This window comes from Triturus cristatus, chromosome 8 (assembly GCF_964204655.1).
Source record: "Triturus cristatus chromosome 8, aTriCri1.1, whole genome shotgun sequence".
Taxonomy (NCBI): Eukaryota; Metazoa; Chordata; class Amphibia; order Caudata; family Salamandridae; genus Triturus; species Triturus cristatus.
In genome coordinates this window covers 1,541,503,151-1,541,527,657 of record NC_140591.1, presented here as the reverse complement: position 1 = coordinate 1,541,527,657, position 24,507 = coordinate 1,541,503,151, and the positions used below count along the sequence as shown (strand labels likewise).

Genomic DNA, 24,507 nt, shown 5'->3' with positions numbered 1-24,507 from the left:
GAGAAAGAGACTGATGAGCTCTTGAGCATGGACTCTTTTAACGATTGTAATTGCAAACCAGGCCCACATTGGAGCCTAAGGATGAACATGGTACAGTTTATAACAATAACAAATATTAATTTGCCGTTTTAGACTCGTTATCAGATGTCATAATTACAGAATTAATGGATCTGGTGATGAGGTGCAAAGTTCTTGTCACAGCTTAACCTCGAGAAAATATGGGTGCAGCCAGAGAGGCACGAGAGGAGTCTGTTAGTTTATAATTTTAAGTTTGAGAAAAGACCTGGTCCTGATGTCAGGGTGCCATTGACCAAGCTTCTTTCCTAGAACAGTAAAGTGGCGCCATGAGCTACGCATATGCTGTGAAAATCTTTTGTGACTTATAGGTTGCGATACTGACTTACCACAGGACAGACACTGCCTTATATCCCTCCAGTGCAATGAATTGAGTACTAATAAAGGGAGTAGTAGTATCAGATGTTATTGGGATGCTAAAGAACTTTACTGTCTTTGGCAGTCTGTAAAATCGTGGTTTTCTCTTAAATTTTGTTTACACATTTCAGGCTCCTAACCAATCAGGCGAGCAGGAGCTGGAAAGCCTTGTCTTGAAACTCTCCGTTTTGAAGGACTTCTTGTCCAGCATTGAGAAGAAGGTAAGTTGAGGTAGAGCGCAGTCTGTCCCTGTTTAGCCACACCAGTGTTTTTTTAACCTGCAGGCTATTAATTTCTGTACATATATCTGATGTTACTCCAAGTTTATTGTTTACCGGGGGGAGGCTAGGATGAAGTAAACCCTCAATTTCAAAGAATAAGATTGAGAGTTACTTGGGTAAATGGCAGTATCCCGCAACATTATTATGGAAGCAGGCTACATCAGCCTCTGCCGTATCACACCAAACAGGTAGTGAGAGCATGGTGACTCACTTGTGAAACAGGTTAGACTCAGAGGGACTTCCTAGCAAACTTACACCTCTCTGGATAAGTAACACACTTAAGAATTGAAACAGTTGCGGAGGTTTAGAACATAGATTAGGATATTCATGCAATGAAATGTGTGGCGTCAAACAGGATTGCATGACTATGATTGGCTACATCCTGAATTTAGTGAAGCTGACTCTGAGGCTTGCAAGTATATATAACTACAGCATGCAGTGTTGTGCCAGTTGGTACAGGACTAGATGGCCCAGTATTGCTTCCCAGCGTACAGAATACCGTTTAAGCTGATGGACAAAAATACAAAATTTCTTATTTACAGGACCCTGATTAATAACACTCAAGTTACATTGAGCCACTTGGGGTCACACTGGCGCAAATATCTAGGCCCAAGAGGAGAAACAGTATAGGCACTAATTCACCTACCCCAGAGAGATGGAAAACAGATCTGGGTATGGCTGGTAGAGTTCAGATATTACACAAAATACATTACAGGTGTATGCAGTTGAAACTATTTGGGAAAGTGCAGAATGATCTGTGTGTGAGAGGATGTGGTGAAAATGTCAGTTTTACCCAACCATATGGTAGCAGCCCAGGATTAAAACCTGTTGGAAAAATGTATTAGATGTACTGGCCATAGTTACAGATAGCGTTGTTGAAAATGCTCAGTTACTTATATTGGGTATGTGGAATAAACTAATATCATCAAGGTGTATTGAGGTTATGCATAATATTGTGATACTACTTGCACACATCATGCTGCTGGGCATAAAGTCCTTTAACACCTTGTCGGGGGTAGTAAGTGCTACGTAAATGCAGTTACAGTTTGTGATGAATTGGGGTGTATTATATGATGTGGTAGTGCGACCTCACCGTGTATTACACTTACCAACCCCTTTAGAACCAGTAGGTTTCGTCTTTAAAAACCCTGAGCTCAACCCTGGGTAGCTGTGGCACTGAGCAGCAAGGCTAACACAGAGGAACAAGTGTAAAGCATTTAAACAGCACCAAAACAATTAAAGAAGTTATCAACACAACACCATTTTATAAAAATAGACTGTATGTTTATAAGAATTTAGACACTAGAACAAAAAAGATCAACCAGTAGTTTCTGAAAATATATAGATTTTACAAGCAATAATGAATCAAAGCAATTTCACTCAACCGCGAACAAGCCTTGGCAAATCAACTAATTGGACACTTAGAAACTTTTTCAAGGAAATCTTAGCTAAGTGCCAATGCAGTTGGGTAGAAGTACTTGGGGTGACATGGCGCTATAGTCAAGGGGACTTGCTAGGTCCCTAAAAACAGGTACCTCTTCAGAGGAAGCAGTCCTCCAGCAGTTCCAGGCACTTTATCCACGTTGCAATGGATTGCTATGGAGTGGACTTGATGCAATGGATGAAGACTGCTGAAGATGCTATGTGGTCGATAGGGGTCTTACTGCAGGGGTTCCTCTGTACACGAATATGTTGAGGGGATCCTGATTGCAGGGTTGACGTCCCACAAAGTCCTCTGTGGTCTGTCCAAAGTCCAGTTACCACTGGACTAACATTGACCCGTTGTCGCGGTCACAGGCCAATCCTTCCTGGGTCAATAACTCATCTGCTAAGGGGCCCAAAATCTCTCTGACAGCACTCCCCGATTCAGTGAACTTGGGTGAAACTCTGTGCACCGGGTCTTGCTGCTTGGTGCTGCACAGCGAAGGTGGTAGCGACTTGAAGACTTTGGGCTACAAACTTGCCCCAGCAGGCTTCTTCAGCTGTTGTGTCCCTGTGCTGCGAGCAGTAGGTCAGTCAGCTGGCCCTTGGAGTCTCTTGGCTTGACTGTGCTCTGAGTCCGCTTCTCCTTGAGCAGGACACGGCAGGCATAGTTCCACTTTTCACTGGGACCAGGTGCAGCAGGTGTAGTCTTCGATGGTGCAACCTCTCTTTGGTAACCCCTCCGTGCAGCAGGGCAGTCCTTCAATCCTCCTTCCAAGGTAGTCAAGATATGAGGTCTGGGTGCCATGGGTGCAGCCCTCCTCCTTACTGTGACACATGTGCCCTTCAAAGGCGGCTTCCCCTTTGAAGTCTGCCTTTTGGGGTTAACACCTAAGCTTCCAGCAGGAGGGAGCTAACATCTCCTTGGCCTGCAATCTCCCATTGTTCTCCTTCCTGAGAGTCGTTGGCACATCTCTCCAGGAGGGTAGAAAGTTGTCTCATTGAACAGACTCCATGTGTGCCCGGAAAGGCACATGAATTTTAAAGGCAACCAAGTGGCAGCTTTGCTAAAGCTGCACACTGCAACAAGTTACATTAATTTAAGGCTTAATGTAACAAATTGCTTGATACCTTCAAGTACCCACTTTGGTCACACTGTTCAAGAGTTGGCACCGCTGAGGAGTCAGCGTACATACACTCTTGTACTCGCCAATGAGGTAAACAAGTCTTTCCACAGTAAAAATAATAGTTTTGTGTCTTTCCAGGCAGGGCATATAAAGTACATGTCATATGGTGCACCCTGCCTTAGGACTCAGTAGGCCTGCCAGAGGGGTGACCTACACAGATGTTCAGGGGAAGTGGTGACTTTGCCATTGCTTTCAATAGCAAGGTCGGGCTAGCTGTGCACGACTGCTGTACCAGTCTGCAGTGTTGGATTGTGGGACCAGTTTTACTTGGAGGACCTACAGGGTAGCACAACTAGTGCTGAAAGCCTTGTGGTACCCCCCTAACTTACGCATTTCCAATTGGGTACAGCCAATTCGAAATACACTTTAGGGTCAGGGCACTGAGGTCTGAATAGCAGACCTTAGCGCAAACTCAGTTGAAAAATTAGCAGCATCAGTCAAAAAATTTGAGGCTGACCATACATAAAGGGGCAGTTCCTTTCACAGTTACAATGATGTTCAAAGGTCAGACAGTGTAGAACCTGCTTCAATGGAGGAGGCAATGCTAAAAGAATCTGGGATTTACACAATAAATACTGTGGTGTTTTAAAGGAGAAATACACTATGCAATAGGAGGAAGTGTTTTACCCCAAGCATCTCAAGAAGTGAGAAGTCACAGTGATGGAGTGGCATCCTAAGGGCGGTCTCTGATGGCTGTTATTGTTATATTAGTGGTATTGTTACTATGCAATAAAAAAGGAAACCTCAGCAAAAATAGGTTTAAAAAGAGATTGGCTGTAAGAAAGAGAATACATGGCATGCATCTAATATATGGCTGCACGTCTCACATGTTACTTGTACTTTTGTCGTTTTCTGTCATGTACATGTCTCTTTTACGACCCCATGCAACATTTTCCCTCTTGAACTTGTTCCGTTTCTGTGGTACTCTGCTTTAGTAGGTTTTTTTCTCAGTAGTAATGTGGAAAGCATCTGCCATGAAATTCCTATAGTTTGAATGTAACCGCAATGTGATGTTTCTCTTTCCTTTAGGCGTTGAAAGCTCTGCAGGACATGAGCACTACTGCACAAACTGCCCCAACACAGCCATCGTCCCGGAAGTCCAAGTCCATCCCAGTGAAAACCTTTGAGGTAATCTTCCTTCTCTAGCATTAAATGTTTCATAGAGTCACCCTCTTGAATCATTCCCTGCTGCGACAGCCTGAATAGCTCGTCACTTCTGTACGAACCTTGCTTACAGATGCTGTCTTTCCATATTTCTAAACAGCTGAAGGTGCAACCTTCAAGCAGAACTACATCCTATTCAGCTCAGCTGTGCCATGGGTCATGCGATTGATTCATAAAAGTACCTTGGGTCCCATGTAGTGGGGTAGTTCAAATATCATGGGGCAAAATCAAGCAGATTTGTGCATTTATTTAGGAGTTTTTTTAATATCACTTTGTCTCCTCGCAATTATTTCAAAATATTGGAATAAGCGTTCATGTTTATGGGTTACCTCGAGTTCTGCTGATTGCAATACCCCTACTAGATGGTCCTCTTACGTAATGGCATACATTTGTACGCTTTTATTTTCATTTTCAATACACAAGTACAAACCTCGGGCACATCATTTATATAACATCAAATTCTTGGTGAAATGTAATGGCATAGATAAACTGAGAATATAATGAAAAACTGATTTAAGATCATCAAAGTAAATGCCAGCTAAGCCAAGAAACCTGCTCTGAAAGCTTTGAATTGTCTTTTGTCGCGTTTGTCTTGCCTGGGTCTGGTCATTCCTTTGTGTATTTTCCCATAACCTTGATAGAACCCACTTCAGTTGTTTGTGGCTATAGAATACCAATGGCTGAAACACACCTCTGTGTGTATAGTTCAGGCCTATAGCAATCAGCATATGGTGGATATCCTCTTGAGGAGTGAGACAGGGCAGGTTACAAAGGTAAACTGCCAGGAAAACCTTGGCTCTGGCTATAATTGACAGCAGGACAGGTAAAGAATACTTCTCTTCCAGGGGATCCTCATTAATAGTCATAAGCACTGAATATTCCCGCCCATCTGTGGGGACTCTGGAAATAATAAAAATTATATATGAAAAACACATATATATACAGCTCTGTATATGTATAAACATATATTATTTTTTCCAAGCAAATGCAGCCCCCATAGTAGGCTAGACAATGTAGATATAAATATCCAATAACACACTATAGGTATAATAATGCACCTAAATCTTTCTTTTTTTTTTTTTAAATGAGGTTAAAAACTCATGAGAAAGAACACTGTGCCAAACACAGATCCACAAAACATTGTTAGCCTGCAGGCTGCATTGCAATACAATACCATAGAGACTGAAAAGCCTTGTACAGGTAAAAACTGGCACCGTGCCTTTAAGGCAGCCCTGATTCCAATATCCCATCATGCCTCAGGGGTGACAGTTGGGTCAGTTGTTCTTTCCGGCTCCTTCAGTTAGGACCCTGGAATTCAGCTCTCTTCAGTTTTGACTTTCTAATCAAGATTTTCTACTTTTCTAGTGAAATTTTTGCTTCATCTTTATTATTTCTTTTCGTGAAGCATTTTTCCTGTTTTGCTGACAGATTTCAAAAAAACATTCTGTCAGAAAATGCCTTCTTTGTTCATGCCCTGTCCATCCTGTGGCAAAAAGAAGGCTGCTTCAGATACTCACGACGTGTGTATCATCTGTCTACCGGACACTCATTCTCCTGCTTCCTGTCGACATTGTAAGGACCTTTCTAAGAGGACTTTGAAAGACAGGGAGAGAAGTAGGCTTTATGGCCTTTCTGAAATGCGGTCGACGTCGAAGCAGTTGATCCATGTGTGTTCTCCATCGGCGTCGGGCTCGGCGTTGAAGACTCCAGCGGCGGGATCGTCGTTGAGAGGTGAGGAGACCAGGGATGCTCATGCTTCCAAAAAAAAATCAACGTCGATGCAGGATCCGGCAGCGAAACGCATTCGTTCGTCGTCGAAGACTTCGCCGTCGAGGAGGTATCGTTTGGCGTCGAAGGAGAAACATCATCGTTCGACTTCGAAGTCAACATCTAGGAGGAAGTCGATGTCGAAGGAAAGAAGGTCGACGTCGAAATCTACTTCGAGGAAAAGATCGTCGTCAAAAGACCATGGGCGATCATCAACGTCAAGACTTGGTTCGCCGTCGACGGAGAAGCGATTGTCGTCGAAGACCTTGCCGACGTCGAGACGAAGATAGTCGTCGGGGCATGAATCGACGTCGAGGCGGTCACCTCCGTCTGGATCGACGTCGAGGCAGGAGCATCCGTCTGGATCGACGTCGAGGCAGGAGCCTCCGTCTGGATTGACGTCGAGGCAGGCGCCTCCGTCGTTAGAGATGTCCATGACGTCGGCGATGAAACAGACGTCGAGGCGAAGTTCCCCGTTGGGATCTAGGCCTCCGTCCAGGAGAAGTCCTCCGTCGATGACAAGGCTCTCAACGTCGAGGCATGACTCGTCGCCGGTTATCCACTCGGTGTCAAGGTCCAGATCTCCGGCGATAGGCCTATCACCGTCGAGACAGTCCTCCGCTGTGGGGTATCCGGAGCGCCAACTGACATCCAGGTCAGCGTCGAGACGCAAGTCTCCGCATAGAGTAAAGTATACTCCGGATGTGGCATCGGAGCATGATTCAGCTTCTGGCTCACCGCCGATTTCTATTTCGCCTTCAGCCTCAGCAGGATCTCCTCCTTCAAGATATAGATCACCTGAAGTGATAATTTCATCTCCAGCTCCTATTTCACCTATAGAGCATCCTGGGCCGACAAGTCCTCGATTGACAGCGTCACCGACACCAAGAAGGCAGGAAGAGGATCATCCTCCGGGACAAAGCCCTACCGGAGTGCTGCCTCAGTCCGTACCACCACGGATGCCTTCCATGGCGCATGCAGTAAGCATCTCCTTAACTAGATTGAGGAATCTTACCCAGCCTAGGAGACCAACAAGCCCTCGCTTTCGGGAAAGAGAGTATGATCGGCGCTCACGTTCGCCCAGGAGAAGATCGAGGTCCAGCTCTCACAGAAGAGAGTCGGGGCGATCTGAGAGAAGACGGCGTAGGTCTCCTATATCTTCTTCTTCTTCAAGCCGTTCTTCCAAGAGAGATTACTCTCCCACGTTTTCAGATACTCCTCCATCTCGAGTTTCACCAGTGGATGACATCAGCACTTTCCAGGATGTTTTGTGCAGGGGAGCAGTAAAGTTGAACATCCCAATGCCTGTTCAAGAGACGACTTCTTCAGTCATCTTTGAGACCCTTCACGAAAGAACGGCATCTCGTCCACTATTGCCCCTGGTCCCTGGGTTGCTTAAACCAGTGATGGACGTCTTCCTCATGCCGGCTACCATCAAGTCAGCTCCGGCTCGAATACTTAAGAAATATCGTCCTGCTCCGGAGGATCCTCTGTTCCTCAAGGCGGACCCTCCACCTGACTCTGTAATCACTGCGGCCGCCAGGAAGACCCATTCGGTGGCTTAGTCATCCACAGTGCCGCCGGACAAAGAAAGCAAGACGCAAGACTCTTGGGGAAGAAGAGTGTGCGGATCGGCTGCCTCCAGTTTGAAAGTGGCCAGTGCCTCTGCGCTCTTGGGGCGCTACGACAGATCGCTGTGGGATTCTCTCCAAAGATTCGTAGAGAAACTTACACAGGAGGATAGGAAGGACTTTGAGGAGATCTTACAGGAGGGCAGTCTGGTCTCTAATCAAGTCATTAGTGCGGCAGCAGATTGAGCAACGCTGGCATCTCACTCCTACGCCCATGGTATTTCAGCCAGACGATATTCCTGGCTACGATTAACGGCTTTGAAACCTGAGGCACTAGCCAGAATTGTCAATCTGCCTTTTTCTGGGAGTTCGCTCTTTGGTTCGCATACCGACGACGAGATGGCTCGGATGAAGTCTGAACTTGAGACCATGAAAGCCGTGGGGCTAGAGAAAAGGAAAGAGTTCCGTCGTCGTAGGGGAACTGACAGGCGCGCCTTCCAGCAGAGGGTTCAAACCCCCCACTGGCAGTAGAATCAAGACCAACAAGGACAGAAAAAACAATAATTTCAGTCCCGCAACTAGAGGACGAGGAAACAACCGCCAGTCCAACAGTGGCAACAAGGCTCAAGGCAAGCAATGAGCTATCGCTTCCTCCGAAACCGTCCACCGCTCCGGTGGGAGGAAGTATTTCGCAACATCTTCCAGAGTGGCAAAACATCACCAGAGACAAGTGGGTTCTGACTATACTGCAACATGGATACTCTCTTCGTTTCCGGAGTCCTCCGCCATCTGTCCACCCGGTACATTCGTCTCATCAACTCAAGATGCTAAGAGAAGAGGTGGCAACCCTCCTACTCAAATCAGCCATAGAAAGGGTTCCGAGAGCGCAGAGAGGGAGAGGAGTCTACTCCAGATATTTTCTAATTCAGAAGAGAAGTACAAAAACAGAGTTGAGACCCATCTTGGATTTACGAACACTCAACAAACATATCAAGAGGGAGAAGTTTTGCATGCTTGCACTTCACCAAATAAATCCACATCTCCGTCGAGGCGATTGGATGTGCTCGCTGGACCTGCAAAACACGTATTTTCATATACCCATCTGCCAGCGTCATCGGAAATTCCTAAGATTCGTGGTAGGAACCTCCCACTACCAGTTCAAGGTTCTACCATTTGGCCTGAAATCAGCACCTCGAGTGTTCACAAAGTGCATGGCGGTGGTAGCTGCTGCCCTGAGACGCGCAGGAGTCTTCGTTTATCCCTATCTAGACGACTGGTTACTAAAAGGTCCATCGCCTCAGGCTGTACGTTCACAACTGACACGCTGCCTGGATCTGTGTCACCGATTGGGGCTCCAGGTGAATCACAAAAAATCCACCTTCACACCAACGCAAAGGATACACTACCTGGGAGAGATTGTAGATTCCAAACTAGGAAAAGTGTTTCCTTCGGAGGAGAAACAGTTATCCCTCGCTCAAAAAGGCAGGCATGCGATAACCAACAGGCTGTCTACAGCACGACAGATATCATCCCTGCTAGGGGCCATGGCATCTTGCATATTCCTAGTGCCCAACGCCAGGTTGCGGATGCGTCCTCTCCAACAGGATCTAGAGGACAAATGGGACCAAAAGTCTTCTCTGTGGGAGGACAAAAGTGTGCCTTGCGACAACGGCCAGGCAGTTGATCAAGTGGTGGTTAAAGTCGAACAATCTGCAGGTGGGGATTCCTTTCCATCAGGAACCTCCATCGCAAACGCTGATCACGATGCATCGCTACAAGGTTGGGGCGTGCATCTGGGTTCTCTACAGACTCGGGGGCTGTGGTCCAGCAGCGAGCAGCTATATCACGTCAACATGCTAGAGCTCAAGGCAGTACATCTCGCCCTCAAGGCGTTCCTGCCCTCAATCAGCACAAGTTCCATTTTAGTACAATCGGACAACACCACCACAATGTACTACCTGAACAAGCAGGGGGGTACTCGTTCCAGGACACTCTCGCTGGAGGCTCAATACCTGTGGCACTGGATCCTGGCAAGGAACATTTCCATAACAGCGGTGCACCTGCCAGGCGAGCTCAACATTCAAGCGGACTCACTCAGTCGACATTTTCAAGACCCAGAGGACTGGGTCCTCAACAACGAGGTGCTAGAGAACATTTTCGAGGAGTGGGGCCGTCCGCAAGTAGACCTCTTCGTGGACGATAACAACACAAAATGCCGAGGCTTCGCCTCAAGGTACTATCGACCAGGGTCTCTGGGGAATGCCCTTTTGATCGACTGGTCAATGACATTTGTATACGCCTTTCCTCCTCTCCCGCTAATCCCGAAAGTGGTGACCAAGCGGCAACACTCGACCACCAAGATGATCCTAATAGCACCAGACTGGCCGAGGCAGTGGTGGTACCCAGATCTCCTACAGCTATCGATTCGGCCGCACGTCTGCCGTGCAGGCCGGACTTGCTAACCAAGATGCAGGGGAGGATTTACCATCCCAACCTTCCCTCGCTGAGCTTAACAGCATGGCTCCTGAAGTCCTCCAGTATGGCCATTTAAACCTTCCCCAGGAATGTATGACCATATTGAAGGAAGCTAGGATGCCTTCTACGAGACACTCATACTTCTGTAAGTGGAAGAGATTTTATTTATGGTGTATTCTAAATCAACATAATCCTACGAAATGTCAAGAGGAAGTGATATTACCCTATCTGCTTCACTTAGCCAGGGTGGGGTTAAAATTCTCCTCCATCAAAGTGCACCTGGCGGCCATTACGGCCTATAGGCGCTCTCCATCTCAGCATTCATTCTTTAAGATTCAAGTGGTAAAAGATTTTTTGCAGGGACTTGTGAGAAGTTGGCCTGATGTATGATGTCACTAGTTCTAGTGTACACCTTATATCAGTCCAAATACCCTTATGGTGATTGGTTGTAAAGTCAACCTTATAGACCAGCTATCCTAGTGGTAGCATGGACGAGAGCAGTCTTAGGCTAAACTCTGAATGGCATGTGAAGCCAGCTGTGATACCATATATAATCCCTTGAATACCAAATGAAAGGACACCACAACAGATATATATATAAAATAAAGTGTATTTATTCTAGTCAAACCCTCAGCACTCTTTATGAGATTAGAGGTAAGTACAACACAGTCTTATTTAAGCATACATTAAGTCACACAGGTAAGTAATACAGTTAGGCCCTAGGGGCCACGCAAACCATATACTAAGTAAGTGGTATAAGGACCACTGTCACGGAAATAGAATAGGCCTAGGCCTAGGGAATCGCTGGGGCTACACTACACTAGCGTTAGTTAGGAAGTGGGAGGCCCACGGGATTCGTGTGCAGAGTGGAAACACTCACGCGTAATGCGTAAAAGTCAATAGCAATAGTACAGTTTAGAAAACGGTAGATTTAGGACACTTCCGGAGTAGCTAGGAAGTTGAGACTTGAAAACTAGACACTAGGATAGTCACTATCCTGATGAGCACCGGAGTACCCAAGTTACCTAGCCCACAGGCTGCGGGTGCATAGGGGTGAAGATGCGTCGTTTTCGTCGTCTACTCCTATGGATGCCTGAAGAAAGATGCTGACAGGCAGTCAGTGAAGAGTGTCCGGTGGATCCCAAGGCTGGGATCAAGAAGAAAGGAAACCTGCAAGCAGAAGGGACAGAGTCAAGGTCACTAGCCAGTGACCACGTGGAACCAGGAAGGAACCAGGCGATGTCGTGAAGATTGCAGGTGAAGGTGAAGCTTGTCGCTGCAGCCAGGAGGACCAGGAAGCGTCGAGGACGACCAGGACCAGGAGGCGAGCTGTCCCACGAAGGCTCTTGCTGTCGGCGGCGTCGAAGTTGGACTAGGACTCACCAAGCCTTGGCAAGCGGAACCCACGAAGAACGGAGGACTTGCTTCTGGTGCAGACCAGGAAGGTCTGGGGTGCTTCTTCTTTGCAGAGAAGCGGGAGCCAGTCTGGAGGAGCCAAACCAGCGCAGAAGATTTCAGGGTGCGTCGTCACAAAGGCCACTAGCCAGCGGGCAAGCAACCGGACAGACGCGGCAAGCAGGAAAATGCTGAAGGGCCCCACGCAGGACTCGTGGAGTGTGGGGGGCTGATCTTCGGTGCAGATGGTGCTTGGGGTTGGGGCTTCTCAATCCCCGGTGCACAACTTCGAGGGTACCTCAGAAGCTGCGCTTTAAGTTACTAGCCACTTTTTCCAGGTAGCCGGTCCCACGTCGCTCGTCGCCTCCACGGATCTCAGCTTTGCTGTCGATGTGGATCAGGGTCGGAGAAGTCTGGAAGTCAAGGCTCTGGTCAGACTCTGCAGTCGGTTCCTCGTAGAACGTGGGCAAAGCAAAGGGTAGTCTCTTGATGGTGCCTGTTTGCACAGGGTAGCCACTCCTTGGCTACAAGGGAGATTCTTCAGTCTTCTTCTTTCGTCGAATGTCGAAGGTCCAGAGTTTCTGTTCAGTTTTGCAGGTTCAGGATAATCTAAAGTCTTGAGGCCCAACTCCCACTCTTATACTAATCTGGGGGGCTGGGATACCTGCTAGGTCACGCCTTATGGGTGGGACCTGGGAGGGGGTGGTTACACCCACTTCCCTTTGTCCAGTTTCGCGCCAGAGCTGGGGCTGGAGTGCCCCAGCGCCGGTTTGAACTGGACTGTGAGAAGTTGGCCTGATGTATGATGTCACTAGTTCTAGTGTACACCTTATATCAGTCCAAATACCCTTATGGTGATTGGTTGTAAAGTCAACCTTATAGACCAGCTATCCTAGTGGTAGCATGGACAAGAGCAGTCTTAGGCTAAACTCTGAATGGCATGTGAAGCCAGCTGTGATACCATATATAATCCCTTGAATACCAAATGAAAGGACACCACAACAGATATATATATAAAATAAAGTGTATTTATCCTAGTCAAACCCTCAGCACTCTTTATGAGATTAGAGGTAAGTACAACACAGTCTTATTTAAGCATACATTAAGTCACACAGGTAAGTAATACAGTTAGGCCCTAGGGGCCACGCAAACCATATACTAAGTAAGTGGTATAAGAACCACTGTCACGGAAATAGAATAGGCCTAGGCCTAGGGAATCGCTGGGGCTACACTACACTAGCGTTAGTTAGGAAGTGGGAGGCCCACGGGATTCGTGTGCAGAGTGGAAACACTCACGCGTAATGCGTAAAAGTCAATAGCAATAGTACAGTTTAGAAAACGGTAGATTTAGGACACTTCCGGAGTAGCTAGGAAGTTGAGACTTGAAAACTAGACACTAGGATAGTCACTATCCTGATGAGCACCGGAGTACCCAAGTTACCTAGCCCACAGGCTGCGGGTGCATAGGGGTGAAGCTGCGTCGTTTTCGTCGTCGACTCCTATGGATGCCTAAAGAAAGATGCTGACAGGCAGTCGGGGGAGAGTGTCCGGTGGATCCCAAGGCTGGGATCAAGAAGAGAGGAAACCTGCAAGCAGAAGGGACAGAATCAAGGTCACTAGCCAGTGACCACGTTGAACCAGGAAGGAACCAGGCGATGTCGTGAAGGTTGCAGGTGGAGGTGAAGCTTGTCGCTGCAGCCAGGAGGACCAGGAAGCGTCGAGGACGACCAGGACCAGGAGGCGAGCTGTCCCACGAAGGCTCTTGCTGTTGGCGGCGTCGAAGTTGGACTAGGACTCACCAAGCCTTGGCAAGCGGAACCCACGAAGAACGAAGGACTTGCTTCTGGTGCAGACCAGGAAGGTCTGGGGTGCTTCTTCTTTGTAGAGAAGTGGGAGCCAGTCTGGAGGAGCCAAACCAGCGCAGAAGATTTCAGGGTGCGTCGTCGCAAAGGCCACTAGCCAGCGGGCAAGCAACCGGACAGACGCGGCAAGCAGGAAAATGCTGAAGGGCCCCACGCAGGACTCGTGGAGTGTGGGGGGCTGATCTTCGGTGCAGATGGTGCTTGGGGTTGGGGCTTCTCAATCCCCGGTGCACAACTTCGAGGGTACCTCAGACGCTTTAAGTTACTAGCCACTTTTTCCAGGTAGCCGGTCCCACGTCGCTCGTCGCCTCCACGGATCTCAGCTCTGCTGTAGATGTGGATCAGGGTCGGAGAAGTCTGGAAGTCAAGGCTCTGGTCAGGCTCTGCAGTCGGTTCCTCGTAGAACGTGGGCAAAGCAAAGGGTAGTCTCTTGATGGTGCCTGTTTGCACAGGGTAGCCACTCCTTGGCTACAAGGGAGATTCTTCAGTCTTCTTCTTTCGTCGAATGTCGAAGGTCCAGAGTTTCTGTTCAAGTTGCAGGTTCAGGATAATCTAAAGTCTTGAGGCCCAACTCCCACTCTTATACTAATCTGGGGGGCTGGGATACCTGCTAGGTCACGCCTTATGGGTGGGACCTGGGAGGGGGTGGTTACACCCACTTCCCTTTGTCCAGTTCCGCGCCAGAGCTGGGGCTGGAGTGCCCCAGCGCCGGTTTGAACTGGACTATGCAAGGAACACCTTGTGTGCCCCAGGCATGTCTCATTCCTTTCAGCCCACCCTGCCCCAATACACTAAAGGCTGTCTGGGGAGGTGCTAGCACCTCCCCAAGCAGGAAACCTATTGTCCAGGCCTCCCTGGCTGGGATCACTCCCAGCTGCAGGAGGTCAGACTTGTGTCGTGGCAGCAGCATCCATTTTGTGATGCTGAGGCTTTGGTCAGAGGCTAACAGTTGAAGTATGATTTTAACATGTCTTTCCCTCTAGAAGGGGGGAATAATATTCTCGTGTCCAGAAATGGCATGGGGGTATTATTCCACAGTGTTAGACACCTTACACGACATGTTTCGATAAAGCCAAACCATAGTTACCATAACCGTCTAAGATTATAAGGCACTTTAAGAGTATATGGTAGGCTATATCATAGAACAGCTATAAGGACATGGTTCCGAAAGCTGCAGACAGGCTCAGCTCATGCTAGAGCACCATCTCACATGCTACCAAGCACTCTGCCTCCAGGATTGTTAAGGCCTGCCATAGGAGTGACTGATAGGTACACATGTGTCTATATATAAGGGTAGATATAGGCATACTATATCTAAGCAAGGGGTGATTACACGACCTTGCCCCAGCTGAGTGATCAGCCAGTTGTGTCTGATTGGAAGGCCAGACCAGGGGTGGCATAATACATGCTGCAGCCCCTGGGAGGCCTAGGGTACACCTATGCCCTGGGTACCTAGGGTACACTGTACAGGGTCCAATAAGGTGATCCTTGTAGGAGAGTAGGGTCTGCTTTCTATGTTCACCCCCACTTTTTGCTTTTGCTTTACTGGTTTTCGACTTAGATGTGGCTGTGGGCCTGCTAATCAGACCCACAGCCCTGCTGTTCTCTCTCTAAATTAACACTATGTACTTTAGGTGCATAACCCATTTGGATAGGATCACCTTATTGGCCCCTGTACAGTGTACCCTAGGTACCCAGGGCATAGGTGTACCCTAGGCCTACCAGGGGCTGCAGCATGTATTGTGCCACCCCTGGCCTGGCCTTCCATTTTGACACAACTGGCTGATCACTCAGCTGGGGCAAGGTCGTGTAATCACCCCTTGCTTAGGTGTAGTATTCCTATGCCTAACTTACATATAGACACATGTGTACCTATCAGTCACTCCTATGGCAGGCCTTGACAATCCTGGAGGCAGAGTGCTTGGTAACATGTGAGATGGTGCTCTAGCATGAGCTGAGCCTGTCTGCAGCTTTCGGAACCATGTCCTTATAGCTGTTCTATGATATAGCCTACCATATACTCTTAAAGTGCCTTATAATCTTAGACGGTTATGGTAACTATGGTTTGGCTTTATCAAAGCATGTCGTGTAAGGTGTCTAACACTCGGGAATAATACCCCCATGCCATTTCTGGACATGAGAATATTATTCCCCCCTCCTAGAGGGAAAGACATGTTAAAATCATACTTCAACTGTTAGCCTCTGACCAAAGCCTCAGCATCACAAAATGGATGCTGCTGCCACGACACAAGTCTGACCTCCTGCTGCTGGGAGTGATCCCAGCCAGGGAGGCCTGGACAATAGGTTTCCTGCTTGGGGAGGTGCTAGCACCTCCCCAGACAGCCTTTAGTGTATTGGGGCAGGGTGGGCTGAAAGGAATGAGACATGCCTGGGGCACACAAGGTGTTCCTTGCATAGTCCAGTTCAAACCGGCGCTGGGGCACTCCAGCCCCAGCTCTGGCGCGAAACTGGACAAAGGGAAGTGGGTGTAACCACCCCCTCCCAGGTCCCACCCATAAGGCGTGACCTAGCAGGTATCCCAGCCCCCCAGATTAGTATAAGAGTGGGAGTTGGGCCTCAAGACTTTAGATTATCCTGAACCTGCAAAACTGAACAGAAACTCTGGACCTTCGACATTCGACGAAAGAAGAAGACTGAAGAATCTCCCTTGTAGCCAAGGAGTGGCTACCCTGTGCGAACAGGCACCATCAAGTGACTACCCTTTGCTTTGTGAAACGTTCGACGAGGAACCGACTGCAGAGCCCGACCAGAGCCTTGATTTCCAGACTTCTCCGACCCTCATCCACATCTGCAGCAGAGCTGAGATCCGTGGAGGCGACGAGCGACGTGGGACCGGCTACCTGGGAAAAGTGGCTAGTAACTTACAGCGCAGCTTCTGAGGTACCCTCGAAGTTGTGCACCGGGGATTGAGAAGCCCCAACCCCAAGCACCATCTGCACCGAAGACCAGCCCCCCACACTCCACGAGTCCTGCGTGGGGCCCTTCAGCATTTTCCTGCTTGCCGCGTCTGTCCGGTTGCTTGCCCGCTGGCTAGTGGCCTTTGTGACGACGCTCCCTGAAATCTTCTGCGCTGGTTTGGCTCCTCCAGACTGGCTCCCGCTTCTCTGCAAAGAAGAAGCACCCCAGACCTTCCTGGTCTGCACCAGAAGCAAGTCCCTTGTTCTTCGTGGGTTCCGCTTGCCAAGGCTTGGTGAGTCCTAGTCCAACTTCGACGCCGCCGACAGCAAGAGCCTTCGTGGGACAGCTCGCCTCCTGGTCCTGGTCGTCCTCGACGCTTCCTGGTCCTCCTGGCTGCAGCGACAAGCTTCACCTTCCCCTGCAACTCTTCACGACATCGCCTGGTTCCTTCCTGGTTCCACGTGGTCACTGGCTAGTGACCTTGACTCTGTCCCCTCTGCTTGCAGGTTTCTTCTCTTCTTGATCCCAGGCTTGGGATCCACCGGACACTCTCCCCTGACTGCCTGTCAGCATCTTTCTTCAGGCATCCATAGGAGTCGACGACGAAAACGACGCATCTTCACCCCTATGCACCCGCAGCCTGTGGGCTAGGTAACTTGGGTACTCCGGTGCTCATCAGGATAGTGACTATCCTAGTGTCTAGTTTTCAAGTCTCAACTTCCTAGCTACTCCGGAAGTGTCCTAAATCTATCTATTTCTAAACTGTAACATTGCTATTGACTTTTACGCATTACGCGTGAGTGTTTCCACTCTGCACACGAATCCCGTGGGCCTCCCACTCCCTAACTAACGCTAGTGTAGTGTAGCCCCAGCGATTCCCTAGGCCTAGGCCTATTCTATTTCCGTGACAGTGGTTCTTATACCACTTATTTAGTATATGGTTTGCGTGGCCCCTAGGGCCTAACTGTATTACTTACCTGTGTGACTTACTGTATGCATTAATAAGACTGTGTTGTACTTACCTCTAAACTCATAAAGAGTGCTGAGGGTTTGCTTAGAATAAATACACTTTATTTTATATATATATCTGTTGTGGTGTCCTTTCATTTGGTATTCAAGGGATTATATATGGTATCACAGCTGGCTTCACATGCCATTCAGAGTTTAGCCTAAGACTGCTCTTGTCCATGCTACCACTAGGATAGCTGGTCTATAAGGTTGACTTTACAACCAATCACCATAAGGGTATTTGGACTGATATAAGGTGTACACTATAACTAGTGACATCATACATCAGGCCAACTTCTCACATTGGTGAGCAGCGGTTGGGATCTGAGCTTGCTGTTGTAATACCATTGTAATCTTGAGATACTAAATTGAAAGATCACACAGATATTGTCTAGGTACATATAACATAAATTATTATACTTAAGTCCTACTGGACTTTGTAGTTGTAGGTTGAAGGGAATAACACACCCTGACTACAACTACTAGAAAGGTTTAGTAGATACAACTAGTGTAGGTAGGTGCACACACCACACCCTCACTAGATCATGCCTCTGGGAGGAGATCAAGTAGATGCTCTCTCAGGAGGGGCAGGTCTGCAGAAGACCCCCTCTAGGTATGATACCTTAACATTCCAGGAGATGAGACAATTGTGTACCTCAAGAGGAATAAAACAGGGTGCAAACCCTACCCTCCTTCAGTTAAGACAACTCCTAGAGGAGTATGATGCTCAGAGGGCATCACAGGAAGGTGCCCTAGGCACAGAGGAGGGTCTACCCACCACAGAGGAGTCGGATGGGCCTTCAGATGGGGAGGTAGACAGCCAGAGCCAAGTAAGGAGACTTAGCCAGGCTAACTTAAGTTTACATGGGAGTTTGCATGGGGTCCCCCCATACAGACCCACAAGTAGACATTCACAGAGAAGCAGGAGGGACAGATCCCCTTCAAGGGAATCCATCCACTCCCATGTCTCTAACACCTCTAATGCTTCCTCTCACAGGGGAATGACTTCACCTGAGAGAAAGGAGCATGCAGCCAGAATGAGGGAGGCTAATCTGAGGATTCAGAGGGAAGAACTTGCCCTTGCCAAAGAGAAGCTTGCTCTGGCTAGAGAACAAAAGTTAAGTGGGTTAGAACCCACTGGTGGCAGCAACATTCCTAGAGATAGAGACAGGCACTATGATAATAGAAACCTGAGCAAGATTGTCCCTCCCTACAAGTGTGGGGATGACATCCACAAATGGATAACTGCTTTGGAGAGAGCTTGCAAAGTACAGCAGGTACCCCAAAGTCAGTGGGCAGCTATCTTGTGGCTCTCCTTCTCTGAGAAAGGAAGAGACAAGCTCCTCACAGTTAGTGATGAGGATGCAGATAATTACACTGTCCTGAAGAGTGCTCTGATTGATGGGTTTGGCCTAACCACTGAACAATACAGGTTGTTGTTCAGGGATACCCAGAAGACACAGACTCAGGACTGGACTGACTTTGTAGATTGTGCCACTAAGGCTCTGGAAGGCTGGCTATTGGGAAGTAAGGTTAAGGACTATACAGGATTGTATAATTTGATCATGAGAGAACAAATACTTAACAACTGTCAAAACCAGCTATTGCATCAACACCTGATTGATTCTGATCTGACTTCTCCCCAAGAATTGGGAAAGAAGGCAGATAGATGGGTCAGGACTAGAGTTAAGCAGAAAAACCAGAACCAGGGCGGTGATCAGAAAAAGGCAGACCAGAAGGGTAATGAGCAGAAACAAAAAGACCAGAAGTCTTCACCAGGCCCCCAAAAGGCTCAGGGGGAGGGTGGTCCCAAAAAGGATAAGAAGAAAGAAGGCCAAAAGAAACCATGGTGCAACTATTGTAAGTCTACCTCACATTGGTTTAGTGAGTGCACCAAAAAGGATAAGCCCCCAGCCACCATTGCCCCTAAGGCAACTGTACCCCCTAGTTCAGCTGTAAGTGGTGGTTCCCAGCAAAAGGGTGTAGTAGGGTTAACCCTGGGAACTGAGGAGGATTCTGGCCTAGTCAGAGTGCCTACTCAGGCTGTCCTGATCTGTGATGGGGACTTAGCTTTGTCCTCTACTGTAGGCCCCAGTAACCTGGGCAAGTACAGACAGACACCTTTTATCAACCAAAGAATGGCTCAGGCCTACAGGGACACCGGGGCTAGTGTCACAATGGTGACACCTGCTTTTGTGGACCCTGGACAGATCATACTAGGTGAGAATTACCTAGTGACCAACGCTAGCAATGCCACTACCTCCCATAGTGTGGCTATTGTTAACTTCTCCTGGGGAGGGGTAACTGGCCTCAAGAAAGTTGTTGTTAGTTCAGACCTTCCTGTAGAGTGTTTACTGGGCAATGATCTTGAAACTTCAGTTTGGTCTGAAGTGGAGTATAGGACCCATGCAGAAATGCTGGGGATAGATGCACATGTCCTTGCTGTGACCAGGTCACAGGCCAAAAAGTGCAACACTGAACAAGTGCTGGATCCTGAAACTATGGACCAGTCACACTCCAAGAGAAAGAGCAGTAGGGTTAAGGCTGTGCCTTCCCCCCTGCCTCAGGTGGTGGATCAGCCCTCCCAGGAGGATGATTCTGAGAGCCCTGAAGGAACTGTCCTAGAAGAACTTGAACCTGATCAGGTTGAGTTTCTTGGGACAGGGGGACCTTCCAGGGCAGATCTGAGGCAGGCTCAATTAGACTGCCCCTCTCTTGAACCCCTCAGACAGCTGGCTGCTGCTGAGGCTGCAGGGAATGCTCAAGGTACCCATAGAGTGTATTGGGATGAAGGGCTACTGTACTCAGAGGCTAGAGACCCCAAGCCTGGTGCATCCAGGAGGTTGGTCATACCACTGAAGTTCAGAGGCTTCCTTCTAACCTTGGCCCATGATATTCCCCTTGCAGGACATTTAGGCCAGAACAAGACTTGGGACAGGCTTGTCCCTCACTTTCACTGGCCCCATATGTCAGAAGATACTAAGGAGTTTTGTCGCTCCTGTGTCACCTGCCAAGCCAGTGGCAAATCAGGTGGCACCACAAAGGCCCCCCTCATACCACTACCTGTGGTGGGGGTCCCCTTTGAAAGAGTGGGCATAGATATTGTAGGACCAATGGACCCACAAACAGCATCTGGGCACAGATTCATACTGGTGATAGTGGACCATGCCACCAGGTACCCAGAAGCAATTCCCCTGAGGACCACAACAGCTCCTGTTGTGGCAAGGGCCCTGCTTGGAGTATTCTCCAGAGTGGGCTTTCCAAAGGAGGTCATTTCTGACAGAGGTGCCAACTTTATGTCAGGATACTTGACTGCAATGTGGAAGGAGTGTGGTGTTAACTATAAGTTCACCACACCCTATCACCCACAGTGCAATGGGCTTGTTGAGAGATTCAACAAGACCCTAAAGGGAATGATAAAAGGATTACCAGACAAGCTTAGGCGAAGATGGGACATCCTTTTACCCTGCCTTCTGTTTGCTTACAGAGAGGTCCCACAAAAGGGGGTTGGCTACAGCCCTTTTGAGCTTTTGTTTGGGCATCCTGTAAGAGGACCCCTGTGTTTGGTGAAGGAAGGATGGGAGAGACCTCTCAGACAACCCAAACTAGACATAGTGGATTATGTACTTGGTCTCCGCTCCAGGATGGCAGAGTATATGAAGAAGGCTTCTAAAAACCTTGAGGCAAGCCAAGAACTCCAAAAAGCTTGGCATGACCAAAAGGCTGTACTGACTGTTTACCAGCCAGGACAGAAAGTGTGGGTGTTGGAGCCAGTGGCCCCAGCAGCACTCCAAGACAAATGGTCTGGACCCCACACTATTGTTGAGAAAAAGGGAGAAGTCACCTACTTGGTGGACCTTGGGACTCCCAGAAGCCCCCACAGGGTGCTTCATGTCAACAGATTGAAGGCATATGTTGACAGGGCAGACATGGGGCTACTCATGGCTACAGATGAGGGGCAGGAGGAAGAGAGTGACCCTCTCCCAGACCTGTTGACTCAGAACCCTGATGATGGCTCAGTTGATGGTGTGGTCTTTTCTGACAGCCTCACTGTCCATCAGCAACAGGACTGCAGACAAGTTCTGCAGGCCTACAGACATATGTTCTCTCTGACCCCAAGTCAGACAAACTGGTGCACCCATGAGGTGGACACTGGTGACAGTCTGCCTGTGAAGAGTAAAATCTACAGGCAACCTGACCATGTCAGGGACTGCATAAAAGTTGAGGTACAAAAGATGTTGGAGCTGGGAGTCATTGAACCTTCAGAGAGCCCTTGGGCTAGTCCTGTGGTCCTTGTGCCAAAACCTCACACCCAAGATGGTAAGAGAGAGATGAGGTTTTGCGTGGATTACAGAGGTCTCAATGCTGTCACTAGGACAGATGCCCACCCAATACCTAGGGCAGATGAGCTCATTGACAGACTGGCAGCTGCTAAGTTTTTGAGCACATTTGACCTAACAGCAGGCTACTGGCAAATCAGACTAGCTGAGAGTGCAAAGGCCAAAACTGCTTTCTCGACCCCAGGAGGACATTATCAATTTGTGGTAATGCCCTTTGGGTTGAAGAATGCACCTGCCACTTTCCAAAGGCTGGTGAATCAAGTCCTTACTGGGTTGGATGATTATTGTGCAGCTTATCTTGATGATATTGCTGTCTTTAGCTCCACCTGGGAGGATCACCTGGTCCACCTGAGGAATGTTTTAGAGGCCCTGCAAAAGGCAGGCCTCACTATCAAGGCCACTAAGTGCCAGATAGGGCAGAGCAAGGTTGTATACCTGGGCCACCTAGTTGGTGGGGGTCAGGTTCAACCACTGGAGAGCAAGATCCAGACCATAAAGGACTGGGCTCCTCCAACTACCCAGACTCAGGTCAGAGCTTTCTTGGGCCTGTCTGGGTACTACAGAAAGTTTGTTAAGAACTATGGGTCCATAGTGACACCACTTAATGACTTGACCTCCAAGAAGATGCCAAAGAAAGTTCAGTGGACAGCAAGCTGTCAAAAAGCATTTGATGACCTGAAGCAGGCCATGTGCAGTGCACCTATTCTGAAAAGTCCAGACTACTCCAAGGAGTTCATTGTCCAGACAGATGCTTCTGAGTTAGGTGTGGGAGCTGTTCTTTCACAACTGAATGTAGATGGTCAAGACCAGCCCATTGCTTTTATAAGTAGAAGGCTGACCCCTAGAGAGAAACGTTGGTCAGCTATTGAGAGGGAGGCCTTTGCTGTGGTTTGGGCCCTGAAGAAGCTGAGGCCATACTTGTTTGGCACTCACTTCAAGATTCAGACAGACCATAAGCCCCTCTTGTGGCTAAATCAGATGAAGGGTGAAAATCCCAAACTTCTTAGGTGGTCCATTTCCCTACAGGGGATGGACTTCACAGTGGAACATAGACCTGGGACTGACCATGCCAATGCAGATGGACTCTCCAGATATTTCCACTTAGAACATGAAGACTCAACTGGTCAAGGTTAGTTTAATGTCCCTAAGTTTGGGGGGGGTTGTGTAGGAGAGTAGGGTCTGCTTTCTATGTTCACCCCCACTTTTTGCTTTTGCTTTACTGGTTTTCGACTTAGATGTGGCTGTGGGCCTGCTAATCAGACCCACAGCCCTGCTGTTCTCTCTCTAAATTAACACTATGTACTTTAGGTGCATAACCCATTTGGATAGGATCACCTTATTGGCCCCTGTACAGTGTACCCTAGGTACCCAGGGCATAGGTGTACCCTAGGCCTACCAGGGGCTGCAGCATGTATTGTGCCACCCCTGGCCTGGCCTTCCATTTTGACACAACTGGCTGATCACTCAGCTGGGGCAAGGTCGTGTAATCACCCCTTGCTTAGGTGTAGTATTCCTATGCCTAACTTACATATAGACACATGTGTACCTATCAGTCACTCCTATGGCAGGCCTTGACAATCCTGGAGGCAGAGTGCTTGGTAACATGTGAGATGGTGCTCTAGCATGAGCTGAGCCTGTCTGCAGCTTTCGGAACCATGTCCTTATAGCTGTTCTATGATATAGCCTACCATATACTCTTAAAGTGCCTTATAATCTTAGACGGTTATGGTAACTATGGTTTGGCTTTATCAAAGCATGTCGTGTAAGGTGTCTAACACTCGGGAATAATACCCCCATGCCATTTCTGGACATGAGAATATTATTCCCCCCTCCTAGAGGGAAAGACATGTTAAAATCATACTTCAACTGTTAGCCTCTGACCAAAGCCTCAGCATCACAAAATGGATGCTGCTGCCACGACACAAGTCTGACCTCCTGCTGCTGGGAGTGATCCCAGCCAGGGAGGCCTGGACAATAGGTTTCCTGCTTGGGGAGGTGCTAGCACCTCCCCAGACAGCCTTTAGTGTATTGGGGCAGGGTGGGCTGAAAGGAATGAGACATGCCTGGGGCACACAAGGTGTTCCTTGCATAGTCCAGTTCAAACCGGCGCTGGGGCACTCCAGCCCCAGCTCTGGCGCGAAACTGGACAAAGGGAAGTGGGTGTAACCACCCCCTCCCAGGTCCCACCCATAAGGCGTGACCTAGCAGGTATCCCAGCCCCCCAGATTAGTATAAGAGTGGGAGTTGGGCCTCAAGACTTTAGATTATCCTGAACCTGCAAAACTGAACAGAAACTCTGGACCTTCGACATTCGACGAAAGAAGAAGACTGAAGAATCTCCCTTGTAGCCAAGGAGTGGCTACCCTGTGCAAACAGGCACCATCAAGTGACTACCCTTTGCTTTGTGAAACGTTCGACGAGGAACCGACTGCAGAGCCCGACCAGAGCCTTGATTTCCAGACTTCTCCGACCCTCATCCACATCTGCAGCAGAGCTGAGATCCGTGGAGGCGATGAGCGACGTGGGACCGGCTACCTGGGAAAAGTGGCTAGTAACTTACAGCGCAGCTTCTGAGGTACCCTCGAAGTTGTGCACCGGGGATTGAGAAGCCCCAACCCCAAGCACCATCTGCACCGAAGACCAGCCCCCCACACTCCACGAGTCCTGCGTGGGGCCCTTCAGCA

At 48.7% G+C, this 24,507-nt stretch overlaps 1 protein-coding gene across 3 annotated transcripts in view; it reads left to right on the top strand.

The window, feature by feature from the left end:
- INPPL1 (inositol polyphosphate phosphatase like 1) overlaps positions 1-24,507 on the top strand; it is a 1,340,026-nt gene that overhangs the window by 559,623 nt on the left and 755,896 nt on the right. For all 3 annotated transcript variants that reach the window (XM_085623407.1, XM_085623409.1, XM_085623408.1), the window contains 2 exons: positions 564-653; positions 4,352-4,450. In XM_085623407.1, the coding sequence (XP_085479533.1) occupies positions 564-653; positions 4,352-4,450 (189 nt within the window). The remainder of the gene's footprint in view (positions 1-563; positions 654-4,351; positions 4,451-24,507) is intronic.